General features: G+C 38.3%; 1 protein-coding gene across 1 annotated transcript in view; it reads right to left on the minus strand.

The window, feature by feature from the left end:
• Positions 1–3,876: 3,876 nt before the first annotated feature.
• Positions 3,877–22,784, minus strand: part of LOC135211415 (uncharacterized) — an 84,403-nt gene continuing 65,495 nt past the window's right edge. Inside the window, exons 5-9 of the mRNA XM_064244727.1 lie at positions 20,261–20,420; positions 8,323–8,452; positions 6,569–6,744; positions 5,806–5,829; positions 3,877–5,307 (exon numbers count right to left, since the gene is read on the minus strand). Coding sequence (XP_064100797.1) covers positions 5,237–5,307; positions 5,806–5,829; positions 6,569–6,744; positions 8,323–8,452; positions 20,261–20,420 — 561 coding nt within the window. The 3' untranslated portion in view covers positions 3,877–5,236. The remainder of the gene's footprint in view (positions 5,308–5,805; positions 5,830–6,568; positions 6,745–8,322; positions 8,453–20,260; positions 20,421–22,784) is intronic.

Genomic DNA, 22,784 nt, shown 5'->3' on the forward strand with positions numbered 1-22,784 from the left:
ATTCATATTTCACTTATTTGCTCCTCATTTCAGTCATTGTTGTTTATACCTGTCCCCTGAGATACAATAATTTCTGTATCCTAACCTTCCAGGCTCTGGGATTGTTGTTCTCTGATGGGCCCTTAGGACTGGGTATAGTTAGTTGTCCAGTTTCCAGCCCTTTCAGGAACAGATTGCATTCAAGCCACAGTATAGATAAAAAAAATGAATTAAAGGAAGTAGCTCATCACGAAGACCTCGTGGACCACCAGTGTCTAGGATACGTATTTCAGTTTCCCAGAATTGGGCTAATTAGAAGCAGAGGCAATGATAGACTACGGGTTCCACAGCGCGTGGAATATGGCCCAATATGTGAAAATGTCACAGGTAAAAAAAAAAAAAAAAAAGTCAGAAAAAATAGTAAAAGGAATAAGGTTACACGAAAACAGTCACATTAATCTTTACTCGAAAGTGAAAACCCAAACGGGTGTTCTTTTAACCTGGTAATGCTATACATTGTATCCCCTTTGCCTTTTTTGGCAGGGGTTTTAGTTACAAACCCGTTGAATTCGCTGGCATATTTTGTCAAAATCAATTAAAAATGGATGTCGCGTTATGCACAGTGCATAGAATTAGCCATCTCCACAACAAACTCTCCATCAGAAAGAAAATTTTATAACTCACTCATATTACTTTACCGTGGAATAAAATACGTTTTCGCGCAGGTAGAAAACACGGGTAAGTTGGCAGAAGAGCAGATCAATTGTACATCAAATGGCCAAAACCAGGTGTGAGTAGCGCAATTTGAGGAAAAAGGAGGGGACAGAGAAAATGTACGATAGAAAACTTAGCCCTTGCGTAAATCCAGTTTACTAAGTAGTAAACTATGCCCACACCAATGACCGAAACCATTACCAGAAACATGAAACTCTTCGGAATTCCGCAAGCATGGCTGCCAACAATAATAAACATTTCTGAGGGCTTAACAGACGCGGTTCTCTACTCACTTGGATACGGCATCAGATCACCACTCCTTCAGCGACTGATAACAGGGAATGCTTACCAGATTATGCTGGAAAGGCGGGCAGGATAAAACCTCTTCGATCAAGTCCATGAATAGCCGTAGTTATTGAAGCCCCTTATTAATAACACAGATGCCGCAGGCATTCAAGCGAGTTTCAACACGGATTTTGAAGAACTTCTGCTATGAATGTTATTACATCGAAGAAGGAGACGTAGTACGAAGAATAATCCCAAATATATGGTAAATTATGGATCAATTCTATAAATAACTCAATGCCAAATGAATCATCAGCAAACAACGGAACGGCAGGATTCACTATGGGCAGTCACTGGTGCTTATTTCAAACTGTGTGAAATATACTCAACCACACATACGACAGTTTTGCGGGTGATACCATCCACTTATTGCGACAGCAGTCGAAATCTTTAGTAACTGGATCGTTTGATTATTAACAGGCGTTTTCTATATGAAGAACCAGTTGGCCACACCATAACCACTGGTTTGTGGAGAGGTGTGGTTTTGTTATGGTACTACGTGTGAGCCTAGCCATAATTAGGTACAGAGAAAAATGGGAGGTACAGGAAAGCTCTTCAGGATCCTAGACAGTACTTGCAAGAAGCAAAAAAAGGAATCACGGCTCTCATCAAAAAATCCTCACAGGGGAGATCACGAAAACCTTATAATATTAATAGTCGCCCCGGAAAATATTACGAAAATCTATGACGACGTTCCAATAGCGGGCAGCAAGAATCATGAAGAGAGGAGCATATTACTGCATGGGAAAGGGCCCACGAAAACTATCTAATTGTAAACAACTGGTGGTTACCCTGGATAAGGGAGCTAATTCATAGATGCAACAAAATTCTTTCCCTTAAAGCTATCTGAACATGAATACACACGTGTGTGTGTGTGTGTGTGTGTAAAACTGAGAGTAACGCCTCGTTAAATACTGATTACAGTTACGTGAGATGACACGAGTTTTATTAACTGGCCCACGTCCCCAAGTGTTCTAAGAGTATTTTGCTCCATAATAGTCTTTTAAAATCCCTACTAATATCATATCCTTCAGTTCTCAAGAAATTTATAGGCACCGGACAGCCGAACGTCCCTCCAACTATTGAATGTAGAGAAAAGACTTGTATATCTAACTCTGAAGTTCATTGTCTTGTCACATTATGTAGGTTCTGCTCTCTCTCATTTGGGCCAGTCATGATATAGATGTATCGAAATGTATAGATTATTTTCATAACTTACCTTCCTTTTTCACAAGGAGAGAGAGAGAGAGAGAGAGAGAGAGAGAGAGAAGAGAGAGAGAGATAATGTCTTGTAATGACAACAAAGAAGAAAGTCAATGTAATTCATGATCATGGTGCGATCGTCTTCTAATAAAAATTCAATTAGAACATAGAAAGGTTCAGATGAACGAATGACAAACTGCATGGAGAGGAAGTTTTGCTCTCTGTCTGGTCTGATTGCAACAGATCTTTTGCGACTTTAAGTAATCTTCTGGAGTCTAACAACATTTGACGAAGAAGCCAAGTTTACCTCTTTTTTTTTTTTTTTTTCTTTTGGAATAAGGGATGATATTTGATTTATTTCTTCCTATTTCGATTCTTCATTCATTCATTGTTCCTCAGAATTTCAAGAAGTATTATAACAAAAGATATCTATCGACAGTACAGGAATACAACTCTCTCTTGCTGGCTTCCTTTCTAGTTTTTAAATAGTATTACAATCAGCTGAACCTCTTTTTCCTTTTCTTTATTCAGCATCGATAGCTTTTCCCTCTCACTGTCTTTTATTTTAATCTGATGCTCTCACATGATAATGTCAAAATGTTTGAATGGAACTTTCTCTCTTTTTCGGTCTGTCTGTGTATATCTCTCTCTCTCTCTATTATAATCGCTTCCATCTGGGATTAAGAAAAATTTTTATGACAAAAATCGCCACATTTATTAAAGAACTTTGATTACATTCTCGGACTCGACTAACAAACTTTTATCATTCGGCCCAAAAATGAAAGTCTGAACCCATGGCGTTATTACATTCCACGACACACACCAACGTAAACGCAGAGTTGAAAATAATACACCCAGTGAAATATTTTGAGAGACATATGGAACCACTGCATTCATAGTAACAACCGGAGAAGTCAGTGCTGTTTGCAAACACCTCAGCTGTATGTGTTAGAAATAAATTCAATAAAGATTACCTCATTTGCAAGATCTTATTCTTTTATTGCCGTTCGCCAAACATTTTGGTTCCTTTGTTAAAATTGCGCGAGGGTTTTTTTTATTGCAACTGACTTTGCCAGATTGATAAACGTCTCACTTTCAACAAGCTAAGAAAGAGATCGTGAAGGTTTGCCTAATCGGTGTCGTATTTGGTTTGGTTGGGTTCTTTAGTGTCTATGTTTGAGTAACAGTAAGGATGCACAAGCTTTGGAAGCGATTCTTTCCCTTTTTTTGAGTATTAGTTATATATTCATTATTAGACACTTCCTTACTTAATTTGGAGTGTAGTTGACAACAACATTTTGGCTGTTCATTTTCAAAACTCTAAATTGTCCCTTTTGTTTTATGTGAATTTCTCTCTGGTTGCGTTGCCATGTTCTCATAAATTTCCGTACATTACTCAATATATATAATATGTCTCTTAACACAACACATTTTCACTTTTTTTTATTAGATGGAGAGGCTGAAGAAAATTAATTAAATTTTTACAAAAAAAAAATCCCTTTCCTTTGCTAAAGTTAACACATAAACAAGACTTACAACGGTGGCTTTGAGCGATTTTGTCCCAGTCGAGTCGTCTTAACTTTCGGGCTTTCAAACACTTTACAAAGGAGACTTCATATAACATTATGAAGGTTCGGTGTCACAACTTTGTCGTATTTCCCACGGGTAGTGTTTTCATTGTTCAAGAAATTGTTTCAACACAATTACTCTCTTGAACTCGTACACGGAAATAGAGTTTGGCTCTGAAGCGCTAGACAAAAGAAGGGAAAAAGAGCAGGGGTCAAAAGAAGGACAATGAAGCGAACAGAAATAACAAAAGTCTATCAGAGTGGAAGCTGCAAGATCTGTCCCGTTTTCAAGATAGCTTTTCTATCAAGAAGCGAAAGCTTGATATCTTCTGGTCCCTGAATCCGTAATTAGGCTAACGGATTCTACTTTCATCTACCTACTTTGTCTTAATGATGAATTGATTCATAGACTTTTGGCATATCTGCCAAGCACTGGGGCAACTAAGGCCATTCAGCGCTGAAAACGTGTGTGTGTGTCCATCACTGTTTACTTACACCACAGCGTTGATACTGATTCAGATCCGTATAAAAACTGTAAGTTCCTTTAAGGGCTAAATGATATGACTAAAGGAATTCATCCGGTCCATATCATTTAATAAATAAAAGTCCGTTTTAAAAATTCTTTATTGAGTTGACATGTGACACATCGAAATGATAACAACAAATGGCAGACATTTCTTAACACATAAAAAACATCTTTGTTTCTTCGCCACCCATTCAACAAGGACACAAAAATACTTCTTGGTGGCTGGGACGATTCCTTCTCCTAATTACACAGAGAGTTGTCATTTTGTCATTTATTTTCTCTATCTGAAGCCCATGAAAGAAACATCTACTCAATGAATGGCCAGTGAAAAGCACTAGTGACTACGAAGACATCATTGTGAGGTTAGAGTGTGACGCAGCTATTTCAGATAGATTTTCTATACATTCATAAACATCTCTACAATAAAACATACTTTGGGATCAACAATGAATTCACACTTAATGTTATTTTCATTATAACTTTCTAATGTTGACAAAATAAACCTCTAGTTCTGAACTATTCATTTATGGATACAATGTTTGGGCTCATTCAGTAACTTCCAATGATGAAAATGAACCAATGTTGAAGCGATCTATTTACTATCTCAAACTACAGACAAATACAATAAAGAGCGAGAGTGATAATCTGATCGAATTTTTCTTATTAAGAATTTTAATAATAATTGGATGACTGCTTTCGTCTTAGGTATAATAATGTCTCTCTTAATGTTGTCATAATAAAGCAATACATTTAGCTCCTACGACCTATTAATGGTAAGAGGCGATACAACGGATCCCCGGATTTGGGGAAACGATAAAGAGGCTCCCAGCTTCTGGGAAAGAGAAAGAGAAGAGGAAATGGATGAACTTCTTCTTGAATGGAGATGATGAAGATGTGTCCTTCAGTGCAAATACAACAAGGACAGGAGGAAGAACAAGAGCGTCGTGGCAGAGACTTCTTTAGCTGCACCTCCTGAAACGGAGAAGAAGAGGAGGAAGAAGATGAGTACTGAATTTCAATCAGGATTATTCTTTGGGCATTTGCGGCCACACCAATGAGTCTTTTAGGACATTTAAAGGGAAGGAATCCTTCCTACACCAAACTGAGGCCAAGATGGAAATGATTTTGTATTCTCACGGTATCTTAGCCATTTGAAAAAATATAGTTACTGCACGATATTATTTTGGTATTCAGCAATAAAATTATTTTCCCAATAAAATTTAAGAAAGTTTAGTAATAATTTGAAAATCTAGCATCTGTTTTATTATATCTGTAACGTTAATTCAGTTAGTTAACATCTGCAGTCTGAAATTTCTCTTAACGTCCCATGTCAGTAAATATTTCATGAACTATCTTAACTTTATATAAAGCAGGTATTAATTCCAAGATTATGGTAAGCTGCGAAACCTACTTTGCAATGCACAAGTCAATTTCATATACATAATATTTGTAAATTTTGCCCTTACTTACCAAATACTTCAAAGGCATCATATCCTGAAAGCAAAATAAAGTCTATGAGTAACAAAGAATGTCAATGATTAACACAAATAATATAATATTATACTTAGGCATTTATGATCAAAAGAGGCAGACAAGGAACAGATATATGACTTGACAGATCACAGTTTATTCTCTAATGATTTACTTATTAACTTTTTGTCACGATTAAGATAAACAGAATCTATGTAATGTTTACAGGAAATCCGAAAAAAAGAATTCAAAAAATGATATAGACAAGATTGCCACTGTAATTGTAATCTGATGTGACCAAAACGTCTGTCTCGGAACAACCCAGATTTAGGAAATCACATTCAAGAAAGACAGGGACGTTTCCCCGACTCTCTCTTCTCTTGCAGTTTCCAACTGTTTTCTTTCCTTCATTCAACCTTAAACTCGGCTGAGCAACTGGCTCTTGTCTATCCCGATTGTGAAAAAACAAGAAGTCTTTGTCTCTGTATGCCTGTCTGTTCGTCGGTCTGTTTTTCTGGACTTTTTACCTTTCCTGCAATGAACACCTGAAACACTTGATTCCATATTCAACATAACTTTCTTCTTCAGGAAAACGGAACTATAATTTTTGCTATCAGTTTTCATGATTTCCTTTTACCCGTCTTCTTAAACGGACATACGATTTCTTATGATCACTTCATTCGCAGTGGTTCGTCCCTCCCCGCTCCCATGGCTTCCATATCACCCCCACTACTTCTTTTCTTCTTCTCCTTCTTCCTCTTACCAGGAAAATAGATGATCTTCCGCCGGACCTGATACTCAGTCTCCGGGATGGAGAGGACGCACTCGAATATAGTTTCCTGCTGCTTCAAGACGCGGTCCTCCAGCTGTGCTTGTAGGTAGACGCTGAAACCATCTTCGGCTTCTACCATTTCCTCGCGAGCTTCTTTCACCAGAGACCTTATAGGGTGACAGAAGAAGGAGGGTCAAGTTAGATATATTTGTTATGGGAATAGATAGATAAACGGAGGGGACACATGTTGGTGATATTTATGGCAGGTGATATTTATGTAAAGGTTGTTGCTAATAAAAAAAAATCTTTTTGTTATCTTGTACGAATCTTTGTCTAGATGTCTTTGAACCTTTGCTATGAAACCCAATGAAATAATGGGATTTTATAGCATTAATGAAACAACAATGATTTGCATATTTCGCATTTTGTATAATTAGGTGCTATATACGGTTGATCTAGACGTAATTTACTAGAAAGATTGATTAGTCTGCTAAACATTTATACCGAGTAACGAAAAGACTGATTATCTAGTTTATGAAATCTTCCTTAAATATAGTAAAGTTTTTGAAATGAGACGTGTATGTATTATAAGGTATTTTAGGAATGTATAAGGTATAAGACTGATTAAGAAAGTGAGACAGATTACAAAGATTGCTAGGGGAAAGTCGGTGTGGAATGAAACAGTATGAGGCTGAGTGAAGAAGTGTTTGTTGTGAAACAGTTGTGTACGTGGTTCAGCAGTTCAGGGAAAGAGTTGTAAATCTGTTAATAAACTCAGCGGGGATCGACATTTATTCGGAACATTTTATTTTTTGGCGAAGTAAACCATATGGCTGTCTGATATTCCTGTGGACTGAGAGATGAGAGAAGTCAGAGATAAGGACTGAACTACAAAATATTTGAGTGAAAGGAAATGGGTTCGCAAATAAAACGTGGAATGATGATGATGATGTGGTGTTAGTTGGCGATATGAGGAGAGGTTGGAGAGACTGGTAAAAGTCTGTAAGATGAGATGTTTACTTAAGGAAGAAAGAATGAGAAAACAGGTAAATCACAGAAAAGTGAAGCAAGGAAGGTAGCAGAATGTGAGCAAAGGCTTTGGAGAGATGGGGAAGGTTCATGTGACTGAAGCTGTGATGAGCTTATGGACTATTTAATCAAGTATTGTTTTATTAAGTGCAGTGTTGATGTTGAAAACAAAGGAGCAACAATTGTGGCAGCAACTAGATTTAATTGTCTGAGTAGACTTTAAAGATTTAGAAGCGTTAAATGGGTGGAAATGGTGTGGTAGAAACATTACTTAGGTGAAAAAATGCCCATTACTTTGAATTGGTTTTGATAAATAAAGAGAATGGATGAACTCAGCTAGTGGGTTGCAATACTCAAAGATGCTCCATACTGGATGCAGTCAGGAGCAAACAGAGTAATGTGTTTGTAAGGGTGGGCGATCAACATGCAGTGAATGAGCTTCCGATGTTGGAAAAAGTAGAGGAAAAAAAAACTGGTGTGGAAGGTTGGGCTACGAGGATTCTTCCGTGCTTAAGAAGTTAAGGGATGAATGGGCCAGACACTTTTGTCCATTTTCAGAAGCCACATACTTTTAGCTGAAATGTGTCATGTTCCTCACGAAGTTGGCTAACATGAAGTATTCTATCTTATTTGCTCTGTTTATGTTAAACTGTATGCAAGTATGTTCGACACACATTTGAAAGGCTTAAAATATGTTTAAGATGACTGAAACTGACCTTGACTGCGGGGTGGCACCCTCGTATAGCCTGAGCAGAGGCTTGGGATAAATTCCATGAGCATCGCAGGTGATGTTGACAGTGGAGGGCGTGGTCTTGTGGTAGGACACGTTCATACTTGTTGCTGGTGCTGTAGGGAAGAATAACGGCAAAATATTTAAGGATGAAGTAACAGTCTGAATTACACTTGACTGAAAAGAAATAATGAATCATGGAAATGACCATTTTCTCCTCTATCAGCGTCTTTTCCCAATTAACGGTTTCCTTGCTAATAATTGTTTTTCATTACATTCGCTACCGATACTTGGAAAGGAAATAATTAAACAAGTGCAAGCGTATGTATTAACAGAATTTCTCAAAGTCACGATATCGTATAAGAGGATTTTGATGATAACTGGTAAAAATATTCGACATGAAAACCATCTCTCCCATTATTAAGTAGCATAGGGGCATCCGAGGAAGTCAGTGCTGCATAAGAGGATACTTCTCGACGATATCGAAGTGACATGGCTACTGCATAATAGAGCGGCAGCCCGGACCGTTGAGATACAACGAACGAGATACCGACTGTAACCCCTACCGGTATTTAGGAGTAGACTTGTAAACTGTGAAACTGACCGACTGCCGAAAATATATGGGTGGCTTACATAACAAGCACCACTAATTGCTCGTTAGATTTTGGGTCTAGATCCAATATATGAGATACCAGATGAAACTAATATATAATATATCTACAGACTCTACTGATTATAGAATGACCAGTGACAGACATTTTGGAGGGTGGGTTCCCCCTGACAGACGCACTGAAAAGGGGGGGTTAATTGGATCTAGATCCAACTTAGGAGATACCGAGTAAAATTTACATTACAATAGCACTGCACATCCTAGAATACTGTGGTGGTAATGACAGACGTTTTAGTGGGTGGTTACCCCCTGACAGACGCCCCACAACGAGTGGGGAGGGGGAGGCAGGATCTGCATCCAACATTGGAGATACCAAGTAAAATTTGTACTACAATTGCACTGCACATCTCAGAGTACTGCGGTGGTAATGACAGATATTTTAGTGGGTGGTTTCCCCCTGACAGACACCCCACAACGAGTGGGGAGGGGGAGGGGGAGACAGGATCTCCATCCAACATCATAGTACCAAGTAAAATTTGTACTACAATAGCACTGCACTTCCTAGGATACTGCAGTGGTAATGACAGATATTTTAGTGGGTAGTTACCCCCTGACAGGCACCCCACAACGAGTGGGGGGTTAATGGGGAGGGGGAGCCAGGAACTGCATCCAACATTGGAGATACCAAGTAAAATTTGTACTGCAATGGCACTGCACATCACAGAGTACTGTGGTGGTAATGACAGATATTTTAGTGGGTGGTTTCCCCCCCCCCTGACAGACACCCCACAACGACTTGGGAGGGGGAGGGTGATGGGAGCCAGGATCTCTGCATCCAACATTGGAGATACCAAGTATAATTTGTACTACAATAAACACCCACTTAACCCTAAACATTAATTAAACACTAAACATTCACTAAACCCCAAGCACTCATTAAATACTAGCTTACCAAACCCTAAATACTTATTAAATACTAAACAGTGAATGAACATCCACTCATTAAAAACTTAACACTTACATACTAACATTTGCTAAACACTAACATTCACAAGACATTCACTAAACGCTCACTTAAAATTCGCAAAAACTTACACTAAAACCCTAAACACTCACTGAATACTTACACACTAAAATAATTCACTAACACTACCATTCACACACATTCACTAAACGTTCACTTAACATTCACAAAACAACATTTACTAAAACTTTTCTTAAGACAAAACATTTTCACTGAATACGTTACACAATAAACATTCAATAACCATTCACAAAACATTCACTAAACCCTAAAGACTCAGTAAACATTCATCTGAATACTGACACATTACCAGTCTAAACTACCCTAAACATTCATCAAACACTTACATAAACATTCACTAAACGCATACTCACTAAACCCTAACAATTCGCTAAACACTGACTCATTAAACATTAACGATAGAAAAATTGACAATCGCACTAATTTTTCATTTCTCTTGTTTTCGTTTACATTTTAACGCAAGGTGATTTTTTTTTTGGTCTAGTTTGCTCTTGTATTTATTATAATCTTCTTGAGAGAATGGAAATGTTCGAAATAACTTGGTGTGTAGAGATATTGTTTAAAAAAACAGAGATCCTCTGTGTCCTTCCTCAGCCAGGTGTATTATGTCTGACGAATTTTACACCAGCCGAAAAAAATAAAATCGACTATATAACAACAATATCATTCATAAAACTGATAATACAAAAATGTATCCATGATTTCATTAGCATGAAAGTCCGTTGAAACCAAAAGAATATAGTTTTGCTTCGATAAAGCAAACCGAGTAGGCTGTAGCACAATTATTATGATTTGTACCCTGACTATAGCGTATATATTACATATGTATAACTATCTATTTAATGTGCGTAACTCTATTTAACAAATGTTATGTACATAGACATTTTACAGCAATAACTCTAATAATGATAAGAACTTATATGCTACTTATAGTGTCAGTCTTCCAACCACCGCTACATTAATTTTCATATCGTAAACAAAGCTAAAGCGAGTAGGGGAGACGTGGCTAGTTGGCACACTTTTTACAATTTTGGTTATTGCGAATATAAAACAAACTTTTTGCAAAATTCTTACCACCATTGAAAAATATTAACATTCGTCTTTATCATAGAGCAAAATAATTGTTGTTTGCTTTCAACATAAGATAACAATAAGCTTTACAAAAAAAAATAACTTTTCGTGCCACTTGCCCCACGGGGTAAGTTGACACACATTATGGGGTAAGTTGGACATTGATAATTAAAAGAAAATTACTACAATTGCATTTAAATCAAATAGCAAAAATACCCTCTGAATTCCAAAATACAAAATATAAGGCATTAGTATTACTTCAGATCATCATCTAGTTGTGATTGTGGGCAGGTGTCAAATAATAGTCTTCATGCTCCCACATGTTACGTGCCCTGCACTGGACCCACACTTCTCCTGGTTTACCAAACACAGGCTCTCTTCAGCTGAGCTTTCTTCTGGATCAACAAGAGCAGTTCTTAAACTCTGTATCACGCTGATGACTGATCTGAAGCCCATGTGTCTTTTCGGACATCTCTCAATCTGTTACATAACCACCCGTAAAATCAAAATCTTGAAATAGTCTGTAATTCAAAGTTGAAATTCCATCAATCCTAAACCAATTGAAAACATCAGAATAAGTGAGAGCTAGCGGTAAAGCCGAGGAAACTTTACCAGGAATGTCACAGATGGGCATACTTGATCCTGGATTACCAGTCATCCACGAATCACATGCCCTGTTAACACATTTCTTCAGATGTCTATAAACACTAAAATCCAGGGGCTGCAACTTGTGAGAACAATGTGGAGGAAATGATAGGACACTGATCTCATTATCCTTCCAAAAATCCAGAAACAAAACATAAATTGTATAAATAAATAGGCTTACTATTGTTATCAAATAACGTGTGCCAACTTACCCCATTTATTTTGAGCCAACATTGCCCTATCCTACCATTTGGTACAAAAACGACTACCAGTCCACACCAAGAAGCCTTGAATTAATAATTTTAATGCTATAGAATCTTTAAACCATAAGGAAAACTATGCTATCATTGAAAACTAATCTTTATGAATGTATAGATGTTATAGCAAATAACAGAAAGATTAAAATATTTACTTACTACCATCAAAATAAAAAATTGTCTCATAAATTCGAGCTCCTACGTTCTATATCTATAGAATTTTGCTGGTAATTGAGGAACCACGTGGCAATTACACAGTATATGTATTAGAGTCATCCTAATGGTAAACTTTAAAGTCATGTTGAGTATGCCAACTTACCCCTGTAGCCAACTAGCCCCGGGCTCCCTACTATAATTGAAGTCAGTTGCTGCTTGACAAACTAACAATATGACTGAATTATTATGGGCCTACAGATGACTGTTATTTATCTGAAACAAATAAATTATTTTTGTGTTAGATCAGCCATCGTCAACCGGGGTTCCGTGGAACCTTAGGGTTCCGTGAACGATCGCCAGGTGTTCCGTAAGAATTCATGTTTTATTTAATTATTTGTTATTTACAAGTATATATTTTTCGTTAAACATGGCGTGAGAAATCGTAGTCCTATAATTATTTTATCGTAACATATCGTGCGAGATTTTTTTCCCTCTGTTTTACTAAAGGTAATTAATACAAATGCTTACACACACACACACACACACACACACACACACACTATATATATATATATATATATATATATAGATATATATATATATGTGTGTGTGTGTGTATGTTGTGTGTGTGTGTGAGTGTGTATTGGGGTTCCTTGGGATGAGGAAAATTGTCTCAGGGGTTCCTCAAATGTCAAAGGTTGGGAAACACTGTGTTAGATAAATACAAAGGATATAGAAAGGATACAAATATTTATTAAATATATCACGATAATGTATAATACGGGTCAATAGTAGATCACTATACTAATCTAGACATTCATTATCAGGGCTTGCCCCTCCCCCTGCCCACCTGTTAGGGTGTGTCTGTCTGGGGGAAACCACCCACTAAAATGTCTGTCATTACCATCACACCATTCTAGGATATGAAGTGCTATTGTAGTACAAATTTTACTTGGTATCTCCAATGTTGGATGCAGTTCCTGTCTCCCCCTCCCTCTCCCCACTCATTGTGAGGTGTCTGTCAGGGGGTAACCACCCACTATTATGACTGGTATTACCATCACAGCATTCTAGGATATGAAGTGCTATTGTAGTACAAATTTTACTTGGTGTCTCCGATTTTGGATGGAGATCCTGTCTCCCCCTTCCCCCCCCACTCGGTTGGGGGGTGGGGTGTCGTCCCAAAGGGGTAACTACCCCCACTAAAATGTTCTGGTATTACCAAAACCACAGTACTCTAGGATGTGCAGAACTATTGTAGTACAGCTTTTACTTGGTATCTCTATGTTAGATGCAGATCCTGTCTCCCCCTCCCCCTCCCCACTCGTTGTGGGGTGTCTGTCATGGGGTAACCACCAACTAAAATGTCTGGCATTACCACCGCAGTACTCTGAGATGTGCAGTGCAATTGTAGTACAAATTTTACTTGGTATCTTCAATATTGGATGCAGATCCTGCCTCCCCCTCCCCACTCGTTGTGGAGCGTCTGTCAGGGGGTAGCCACCCACTAAAACGTCTGTCATTACCACCACAGTATTCTAGGATGTGCAGTGCATTGTAAATTTTACTCGGTATCTCCTAAGTTGGATCTAGATCCAATTAACCCCCCCTTTTCAGTGCGTCTGTCAGGGGGAACCCACCCTCCAAAATGTCTGTCACTGGTCATTCTATAATCAGTAGAGTCTGTAGATATATTATATATTAGTTTCATCTGGTATCTCATATATTGGATCTAGACCCAAAATCTAACGAGCAATTAGTGGTGCTTGTTAAGTAAGCCACCCATATATTTTCGGCAGACGGTCAGTTTCACAGTTTACAAGTCTACTCCTAAATACCGGTAGGGGTTACAGTCGGTATCTCGTTCGTTGTATCTCAATGGTCCGGGCTGCCGGTCTATAACAGTACCTGGCCGTGTTTAAGCACGACGGCAATTTTAAAAGGTCTCACAATTTACACCAGAAATGCTGGAAACAGGAGGACTTAAATTCACTGATGACCTTGGCAGGAGTATAGACTCTTGACCGAGTGCTTTCTGCTCTGCTGAACTCTTCATTGGCCAACGATTATTTGCTCTTTCGTTTGCATTCTATCCTGTTTCAATGGCTGTTTTCTTTCCTCAGTGATCGTTTTTTTTGTTTTTTTGTTTTTTTATAAAAAACTATATTTGCTGCCTTATGCGCCATATCTTTCCCTCTCCTTCTAATCATTTTTTTTTCTCACAAAATGGTTCCTATTCCTGTGCAATTATCCTTTAATCTCCAAAATTCCCTGTGGCTCTTTTCCTTTCCCCCATCAAGTTTCTTTCTTTTTAATAAACTTTTACCTCCTGAGTGATTTTTGTTGTTCTCTAAGAATGCCTTCTCCTTTAATTAACAGGTTTTATATCCTTGTTTTCGCTTCCCCTCTCCTTAACTGTATCTCCTTTTCAAGGCTGCTTTGCCTCCCTTAAAGCTGCTTTTTCTTCTCGAATCTGAGTTTCTTTCCCAACTCTTCCTCTCCTTCCTCTATGCTGTTTTTACCTAGTGACGATCCTTCCTTCCCAGTTCCCACCGTCGAAATTCTCCTCTGAAGTGTCGTGTAAAGCAAACACATTTCCCTTACAGAACCCATTTGATTTCTTCTTCTTTTTCTTCTTCTTCTTCTTCTTTTATTTCGTCCTCCATCTCCTTCTAGCCTCCATTCTTCTTCTTCTTCCTTCAACCATTTCCATGAATCGAGGCCCTTTGTGCCTTCTATTCTCTCGTGTTTCTTTATTCTAATCGAAACAGTCGAGCAATTTCCTTTCTTTTTAAGAGAGCTTTTACGTTTATTCCCCATTGTTAGAGCTTCCAGGGTTGCGAATAATAATGACGTTGGAGTTCCAGGAGCTCTGCCTGGAATACACCTTTTACAAAAGAGGGTCTTGACTCTCGCCATGAACCTCCTGTTTCCAGACCTTTTGCGAAATGGGAAGGCTCCGCATTCCGTAATATACAAGATTTTTCAAATTTGATATTTCTGTTTTCATTTGATTAATGAAAGGATTTTTCTTGCATTTGTTTATTTTTCAAAAACAGAAATTCACCAAATGGCAACTGGTGACGTTTCGGATATCATTAAATTCATGAATTTCGACTCGGAATTTTTACTTCATCATTTACTTGTTGTTGTTATCCACTATACTGAAAAGCCATCTGATTTTGCAGTCTGGATGAAGAGAGATCTTGTCGTCTAGTTAGACTGAACTCTGTTTTAGTTTCCAAGGTTATTCACGTGTTAATTCATTGAATCGGAATTCATAGATCATTTCAAATTCAGTGAAAGTGAAAGACTGTGAGCTCAATCTCCCTGTTCACGTTTGATATTATGATGGAAGTTCCTTGACCTTATATTTCACTAAATAGTCTTGAAATCCATTTGGACAGTGAATGCAAACTTAAAGCATTTGGAAGAGGCAAGAATAATGTTCTCGTAATCAAAGGATTTTGTTTTGACTACTGCATGGTTTTTATAGTTTTGATCTCTCTCTCTCTCTCTCTCTCTCTCTCTCTCTCTCTCTCTCTCTCTCTCTCTCTCATTTCTACAACGGTATCTCACTGGTATTTTTTAGGCATCTCGAAGAACTGTTCAGGCAAAGACTCCAGTGCCTTATAATTAATTTATATTTATCACTTCAAAATGTTTTAAAATATAACTGATAGGTCTATGTCCCTGTTTTCCCTGTTGTTGGACTTAAATCTGGTTTCTCGTCTGTTATACTGAAACAAGGTAACAAGGTTTGCTTTCAATTAACCGGGGCACTGACTTTTGTATTCTGCCACTGATAAGATGGATTTTCTTTTAGATATAACCTTTATGAATTTTGGGATGCTAGTATCTGAGCAAGTATATTAAGAATTTATTCCAGTTTCATCTGAGAGAGAGAGAGAGAGAGAGAGAGAGAGAGAGAGAGAGAGAGAGAGAGAGAGAGAGAGAGAGTACAGGGTATATGACAAAAAATAATGAACAATTGCACATAAAAGCATAGAGGAAAAAGAAAACTAATGACAAAGACACTAAAAGCTTAAAACGAATACAAAGTAACCAGCGAAGGAATATGATGCTATAATTTCCATCCTCCCCGACAGTTTTCAGGAAATGACATTACGTTCTCCTCCTCAGGGAGCGTCCAAACTAGAGCAACACAAATCAGAAATGCACGTCGCTAACTTACTGCATGCGCATCACAAACAGGTCAAACACAAGGCACCGACTTCATTCGCTTATCCAGCGTTTTCAAAGAATCGTTCTTTCCTTACGGTCGGTGACTTGTATTCGCCCGATTTGTGATGCGTACGCGATAAGTTTCCGACGTGCGTTTATACCATGTTTTACAGTAGCGAGAATACACCCTTAGCGAGATACGGGCAAGTTTTATCGCCATTCTCTCAGTGTCTCTTCCAAGGTCTAAGGCTTTGGTCTCTTCTTAGAGAGAGCACTAAAGATTGAACCTCTGCTCTCCCTTTTCACGTCTTCTTTTCTTTATGGTTCAGTATTGTAGTCCTCATGTCCGCTCTGTCAGGCGGGAAACAATGGGGTTAACTTAGACCAGAGGCCAAAAATGAGAGATTTGGTAATAATGTGTACTTGTATGTGTATAAATATTTTTGTGAGAATAGTGTGCAAGTGCTTAAAAATGCCCATATATGGAAATGAGTGTGCGGTTGTGCGTGCATTTCCCTCAAGAACGGTGATATACAACTTGGTGTGAAAAGGCAAAAAAGGAGAAAGGATGATACTTTTATTTCCTAACCGCAATAACAAATATACAGTTCCGATAATGTTGCCGTTTTTATTTTTTCCATGAATGGCCTTCATCTTAAGAAACTCCCAACCCCCAAAAAACTCATACCAATTTATTCTAAACGTCGTTTACGTTAAAACTTTATAACAAATAACTTCATTGAAGATTAATTCCTTTTTTTTCTTTTTTAGAATAAAATAAATATTTAACTGTCAAACCATGAAGGAAATAGTTTTAGCATCCCAAATACCTCCATTTTGTTATTCATTTTAACAAAAGTTTAAAGGAACAAGAAGAACCTTGTGTTTCGGGGCACCCACATTTTGAGTCTAGTAAAGATTGCCGAACACTTTCCCCATATTAAGGCAATTCTATTTCATCCTGAACGTTATGTAAATATTATCATGGAGTAATGACCTCAATCACTATAACATTACATGTATTGCCGTGGCTTCGTCTAAAGATATTACCTTTCGGATTAAATCTATCGCACATTTACCTCAACACTGGAAATGTCTTATCTCTCAGACCTTGGGAATAGATCTCATAAGGTAAGGATGACTAGTAATCTCATACCTTGGATTTGGCTGCAAGGCTGTTGACTTTTTTTATAGTATTGTTCCTGACTTGCCAAATTCTTTTGATATAGCATAGTGTGCTCTTAGCCTAATGTTTTAGTGGATGTTGTTACATCTGCCGTTTCCCTATTTCATTCGGTGGTCCTCAAGTATTGTTGGTTCTGGTACTTTTGTCTTCCTTTTCACTAGGACCTCATGTCGTGTCTATAGGTAGGTATATGATTTTCGTTTAGCATTTTGGTGCTGAAGAAAAAAGTACATCAGACAATATCGGACAAAACTGAGATTCAGTACTTTACAATCTTTTAGTATTTCAGGAGGCATGGAAATGGCTTGGCAGATGCGTCATTTATCTAAAAACTACTCTTCAATGGACGGATCTTGTCACATTGCGCATGTATTACCATTTTTGACTGAATACTTTTCAGGTAAATAGAGAAACTGTCTCTTCCCTCTGCCTGTTCGTGAGACCTTGGATCAAAGTCCTTTTGCCTCATATCAAAGGATCCTTACTTTCAGCGAGCAATTTTAGATCGAATGCAAAGGCATTTCTCTTTGCCCTTTTCTGTGGTTACTTCTCTGGATATTGCTCACACATTCCATGAACTATGACGTCTGTAATGCTTGAACAAAGTGCCACACGCCAGAAATCGAATGACCAAAAGTATTGTTATGGAACGACTACAACAATCCTTCTCGCATTTAACAACAGATTTGGAATCCTTTGTCCTCTTCTGCATTCCCAAACTTGAATCTGCATTTGAAAGTTATCTATGTTCTATCTTTTCAGTTCTTAGGGTGAAGAAGCCACAGTTAAATGAGTTCAAAAATCATCAAGTGGTCCTAATAAGTTTGTGACAAAATTTGGCAAATCAAATATGATATATTTTCGACATCCTATTGAATCTGTCACAACTAAAGCACGACTCGTTAGTCCCAAAGTGCTTTCATGGACCTTTCCGAGCTGAAAACTCTCCTTACTTCCTGTTTGCCCGGCCAAGCTTAAAACAAATGCCGATCTGCTTTCCGGCTGACACAGAAGAGTCTGGCGTCCTCCTGAGTAAAGAGCAAAGTCGGGATGGAACAGGGTACAATTTTGGGCGTTCATCTTTATTCGCCTGCTAAGAGACTAAGAGAGTGAATAATGGCTCGTCTGTTATCATTTACCGGTTCATTCATTTGCATTAGCCTGTTGGGACCGAACGAGGAGGGAAGATATCGTCAATGACGGGGGATGCATCCTACGCTATTTCGTCTACAGCGACGAAAAAGTATAGATTAAACACTAAGAATAATTTTGTCTTCAATTGAATGGCGATGGTGCGCGTAGCTACAGATATTTATTTAGTTTCAGACGGAAGAAGCAGTTACAGGAAGGGGATGGGGCGGGGGGGGGGGGGGCGAGGAGTGAAAAGGAAGATTTAAAACTGCTCTTTGAACGAGGGAAGTTTATATATAGTTTTACCGAGTTTATTTTGCCAGCCGTTTTTGTTAAAACCTTATATTTCTAGTAAATGGTTATTAGAATATTATTAAAGAACTATTTTATGGAATTAGTCCTCAGTTAGTTAAATATTCAACATTTTTCTCTTCAGCATTTCCAGCACCTAGTTTTTGAAGCTATGCTTATGTTAATTGATTTCTAAATGTTAATGATTGATGCAGCTGCTTCTTCTACAGACAGATTCGAGGTACACGTGTTACTCATCTGTGTCTATCCTTGCATCTACGATTACTACCTATAGATTCTTCAACTCACACGGTCTCACATGAGGCCACTCTGTCGGCTCTTTTCTATTTATGTTATCAACTCACGATTTGTAGTATTTACGAAATTCAAGTGAACGGTTAGTGTTAAACTGAAACCCTAGGCTATCATACGGAATAAGAGAGAGAAAGCGCAAGATAAGTGAGCACTGTCTTTATCCTTTGCTGGATATTAAATTTTCATTACTATTTTTGGTGTTCTCACTTGCACACTAAAGTAAAACTATGCACCGAATCTATCTGTCTAACGTTCAGTTATACACAAATACATTCTTGCAGCAACAGACTAATCTCATTTCCCAACGCAATCTACTCCTTGGATGTAACCTGTCTTTTAGGTACAAAAACTTATTGATACCAAGAGATGAACGAATCAAGTTATGTCCGCAAACAGCCTATGAAAGACAAGAAGTTCGAATAAACGCCAATAAATTTCTCACAAAACCTGAAATATAGGTTCTCTCTCTCTCTCTCTCTCTCTCTCTCTCTCTCTCTCTCTCTCTCTCTCTCTCTATTTCCGCTACTTCAGGCAGTTCTCAAACCACTGAAGTTTTCCATGCAAAGAATTATCCTTAGTCCAACTACGGATGATTGTGGCTGTGAACATTTTCTATCCTCTTTACATGTTCAACATGAAGGCCGATGGAGCTGGAAATTGAATGCCCTCGCGCGGCCCAGAAGTGAAAGAAATGATCATAAAGAGAGTCCGGGAACACTGAAAAATTCTATATCCAAAGCCAAACTTTGGCCTAAAAAACCGTTATTCAATTGAGCCATTCGCAGCTATGCGTGAAATGAAGACGAACAGTAACCATACGTATTATTATTATTGAAATATCATTGAAATAGTTTAACCAGACCACTGAGGTGACTATCAGCTCTCGTAGGTCTGGCCCGAAGGATTTGAATAAAATACCAGGTCGAGGCCATATAGGTTATTCGGTATGGCGATGAATAAATGATAATTAAATGAAAAATTGCGCAAAGGCATATTATGGTCTCACAGGCATAAAAGGCGAAGCGTCCTTACCGTATACGATCATCTTTTTCGACTCGAACTTCTCGTCGTGGAAGGAGGAGACGCGGCAGGTATAGAATCCGGTGAGTTCCGTGGTCGGGTACAAGATCTCGAGGGCGCGGTGCTCGCTGTACTTGTCCTTGCTGGCTGTGTAATCCAGGTTGAGTCGACCCTGGAATGAAAGGGAAATCATTATTGGAGTTAACGAGCCCTATTGCTTATGATGTGACAGTTCATTGTTCGTATATGGATCTCATATAATGAGATCAATATGGGGAAAGATGGTCGTCATGTTTCACTTGCGTGAAAACCACATATGAAAATCATACTGTTTAGTCATGCATCCCGAACGTGGGTGCGCACACACGCACACTCACACTCATGCATCCCACACACACACACACACACACACACGCACATAACACGCACACTAAAACACACACACACACACATACATAGTGTGCGTTTGCGTATGTGTGAGTGCAATATCCCTGAAAGTGAAAATAGAGTAGTATTCTCATATTAAATACATTAATACTTTGCTATTTCCCGGTGCCACGGTGTATTACAACGTTTAACTAGAATCTGACCACTGGGAGATTCAGGAGGTCTCAAAACGAAGCAAAAAACTCCGGGAGGGCCCAGCATGTGATCGAAGCTCTTTTTGAGAATAAAAAACAAATTAATATCTTGTTTCATTATTATAAGCTACTGACACGTCTTTATGGGTTTGTTTCGCCATTTTATAACTCCAGCAAAGCAGTTGGGGGGCCTTAGTCAGAGTATTGTGCATCTTCTGGGATATTTGGCAGAGTTGTTGTACATCATAAAAAGAAAGTCTTTGCCATAGAACCAAAAGATATTTCTATTAGGAGGCTCATACCATGGTAGTTGTATATGGGACCACTCATATATGAAATAACACATGTAAATAATGTATAATTATTTGAACAGCTCTGTAGGACAACCTGGTTGGACTAGAGTTACTCATAATTAACATTTGATCCTATATTTTGGATTCTATAACAATATGAATGGTTATTTACTGTTACTGTCATATTTTTATGTATGAAAGTAAAACCCATCAGCCATGAAATTGGTATTATTTTTTAAAAAATGAAACTCATACATCAGTCATGGCAGGTTCCTCCACAGTTAAACAGTGTTGTGCATGGTAATTCAGCACTGCAGCATTTGCATGGTGGCCTACATGTTCTGTCGGGGCAGCAGCCACACTTGAGCTCTTGGCAGATGTCCAGTGCCATTGGTAGTGTGGTCCAAACAAGCCTCCACACTTCTGCCTCCCTTTTCCAACCCCATTCAACTGGACTGGGTATAGGTGGGCAGGGTTCTTTACAAGTGCCCCATGTAAAACCTCCCTGATACATTATCCTCTTGTAATGTTCTTATGAGGCAGCTCTGCTCGGGGGGATGTTAATTTGCTTCCCTTTCCTGCAAAACATGTCTTTCCTTGCAGCATTTACACAGTATTGGTCACTTGTTTTGTCATAGAACAAAATAAAAATTTTTTCTAATGTTTCCATCAAGCCATCACTGAGTTCTCCAGGGGCTGATGCCATGTGCTTCAATGCTTGTGTAGCAGAATTATATCTATTCCATACATTCCATGCAGACTTCTTCTTACCATGAAAGAATGGTGTCGTGTCACATCCTGTCATGGCATGGAATGCTGGGAGGGCAACTGATTTTGAGGGCCCAAGAGCAGAAGCAAGGCTATGAATGGATATGAATTTCTGAAACTTACCACTTACAAAGTGAATCCAGAATTTGCTGACTCTTAAATCTTGGTGTACCATTTTCTGCTAACGCTACAACATCCGTGTCAACAGCCCTGATCATATCTTTTCAAATCCTTATAGAACATAGTCCATAACATGTACCATCATCCTTGTTTCGGCTTTAATGTGAGTGCGGTGTGTGAAGTTAACAATTGATCTTGAGAACAAAAAGAACTGTACACATTTTGGTTATCAGTTACACAAATTACTTTGTGTTCAGTATCTATTTTACTAATTCCCAGAGAAAAAATGTGCATTAGTTCCTGCTTGTTTTCACTGTTCAACAAGGTGTTGCAGTCTTTTGGAAGTGGAGACGACTATAAAACCTTCATTCTTCTTCCTGTACCATGATAGTCTAACTGCAAGTTTGACAGTGTCTTCACTGTAGATATCCATCTACTTTTTGAACCTGATGATATACTGTTAGAATGTCTTTTCTGTTTGAGGAGTGACATTGTGTAATAATGCTGGCCCATCTATGACCTCAGCATTTCTCTCTGAATCAGGCACTGACGGTGACACCAAATTTTCAAGGCATGTGATTAAATCAGACTTATTCCCTGATAGCAGGTCACCATTTTCTGCCATGGATGGTGGTGTTGCCTGAGTTTCATGTTCAAAAGATGCATCAAGAACTTCTCTATTTGTACAACCTATGTAAAGCCTTGAAAATAATACATTCACATTTCAATGATGGGACCTTCTGTTTGCTCTTGCTTGCAACTTTTGAAGGTGAG

The sequence above is a fragment of the Macrobrachium nipponense genome, chromosome 4 (assembly GCF_015104395.2).
Source record: "Macrobrachium nipponense isolate FS-2020 chromosome 4, ASM1510439v2, whole genome shotgun sequence".
Classification (NCBI taxonomy): Eukaryota; Metazoa; Arthropoda; class Malacostraca; order Decapoda; family Palaemonidae; genus Macrobrachium; species Macrobrachium nipponense.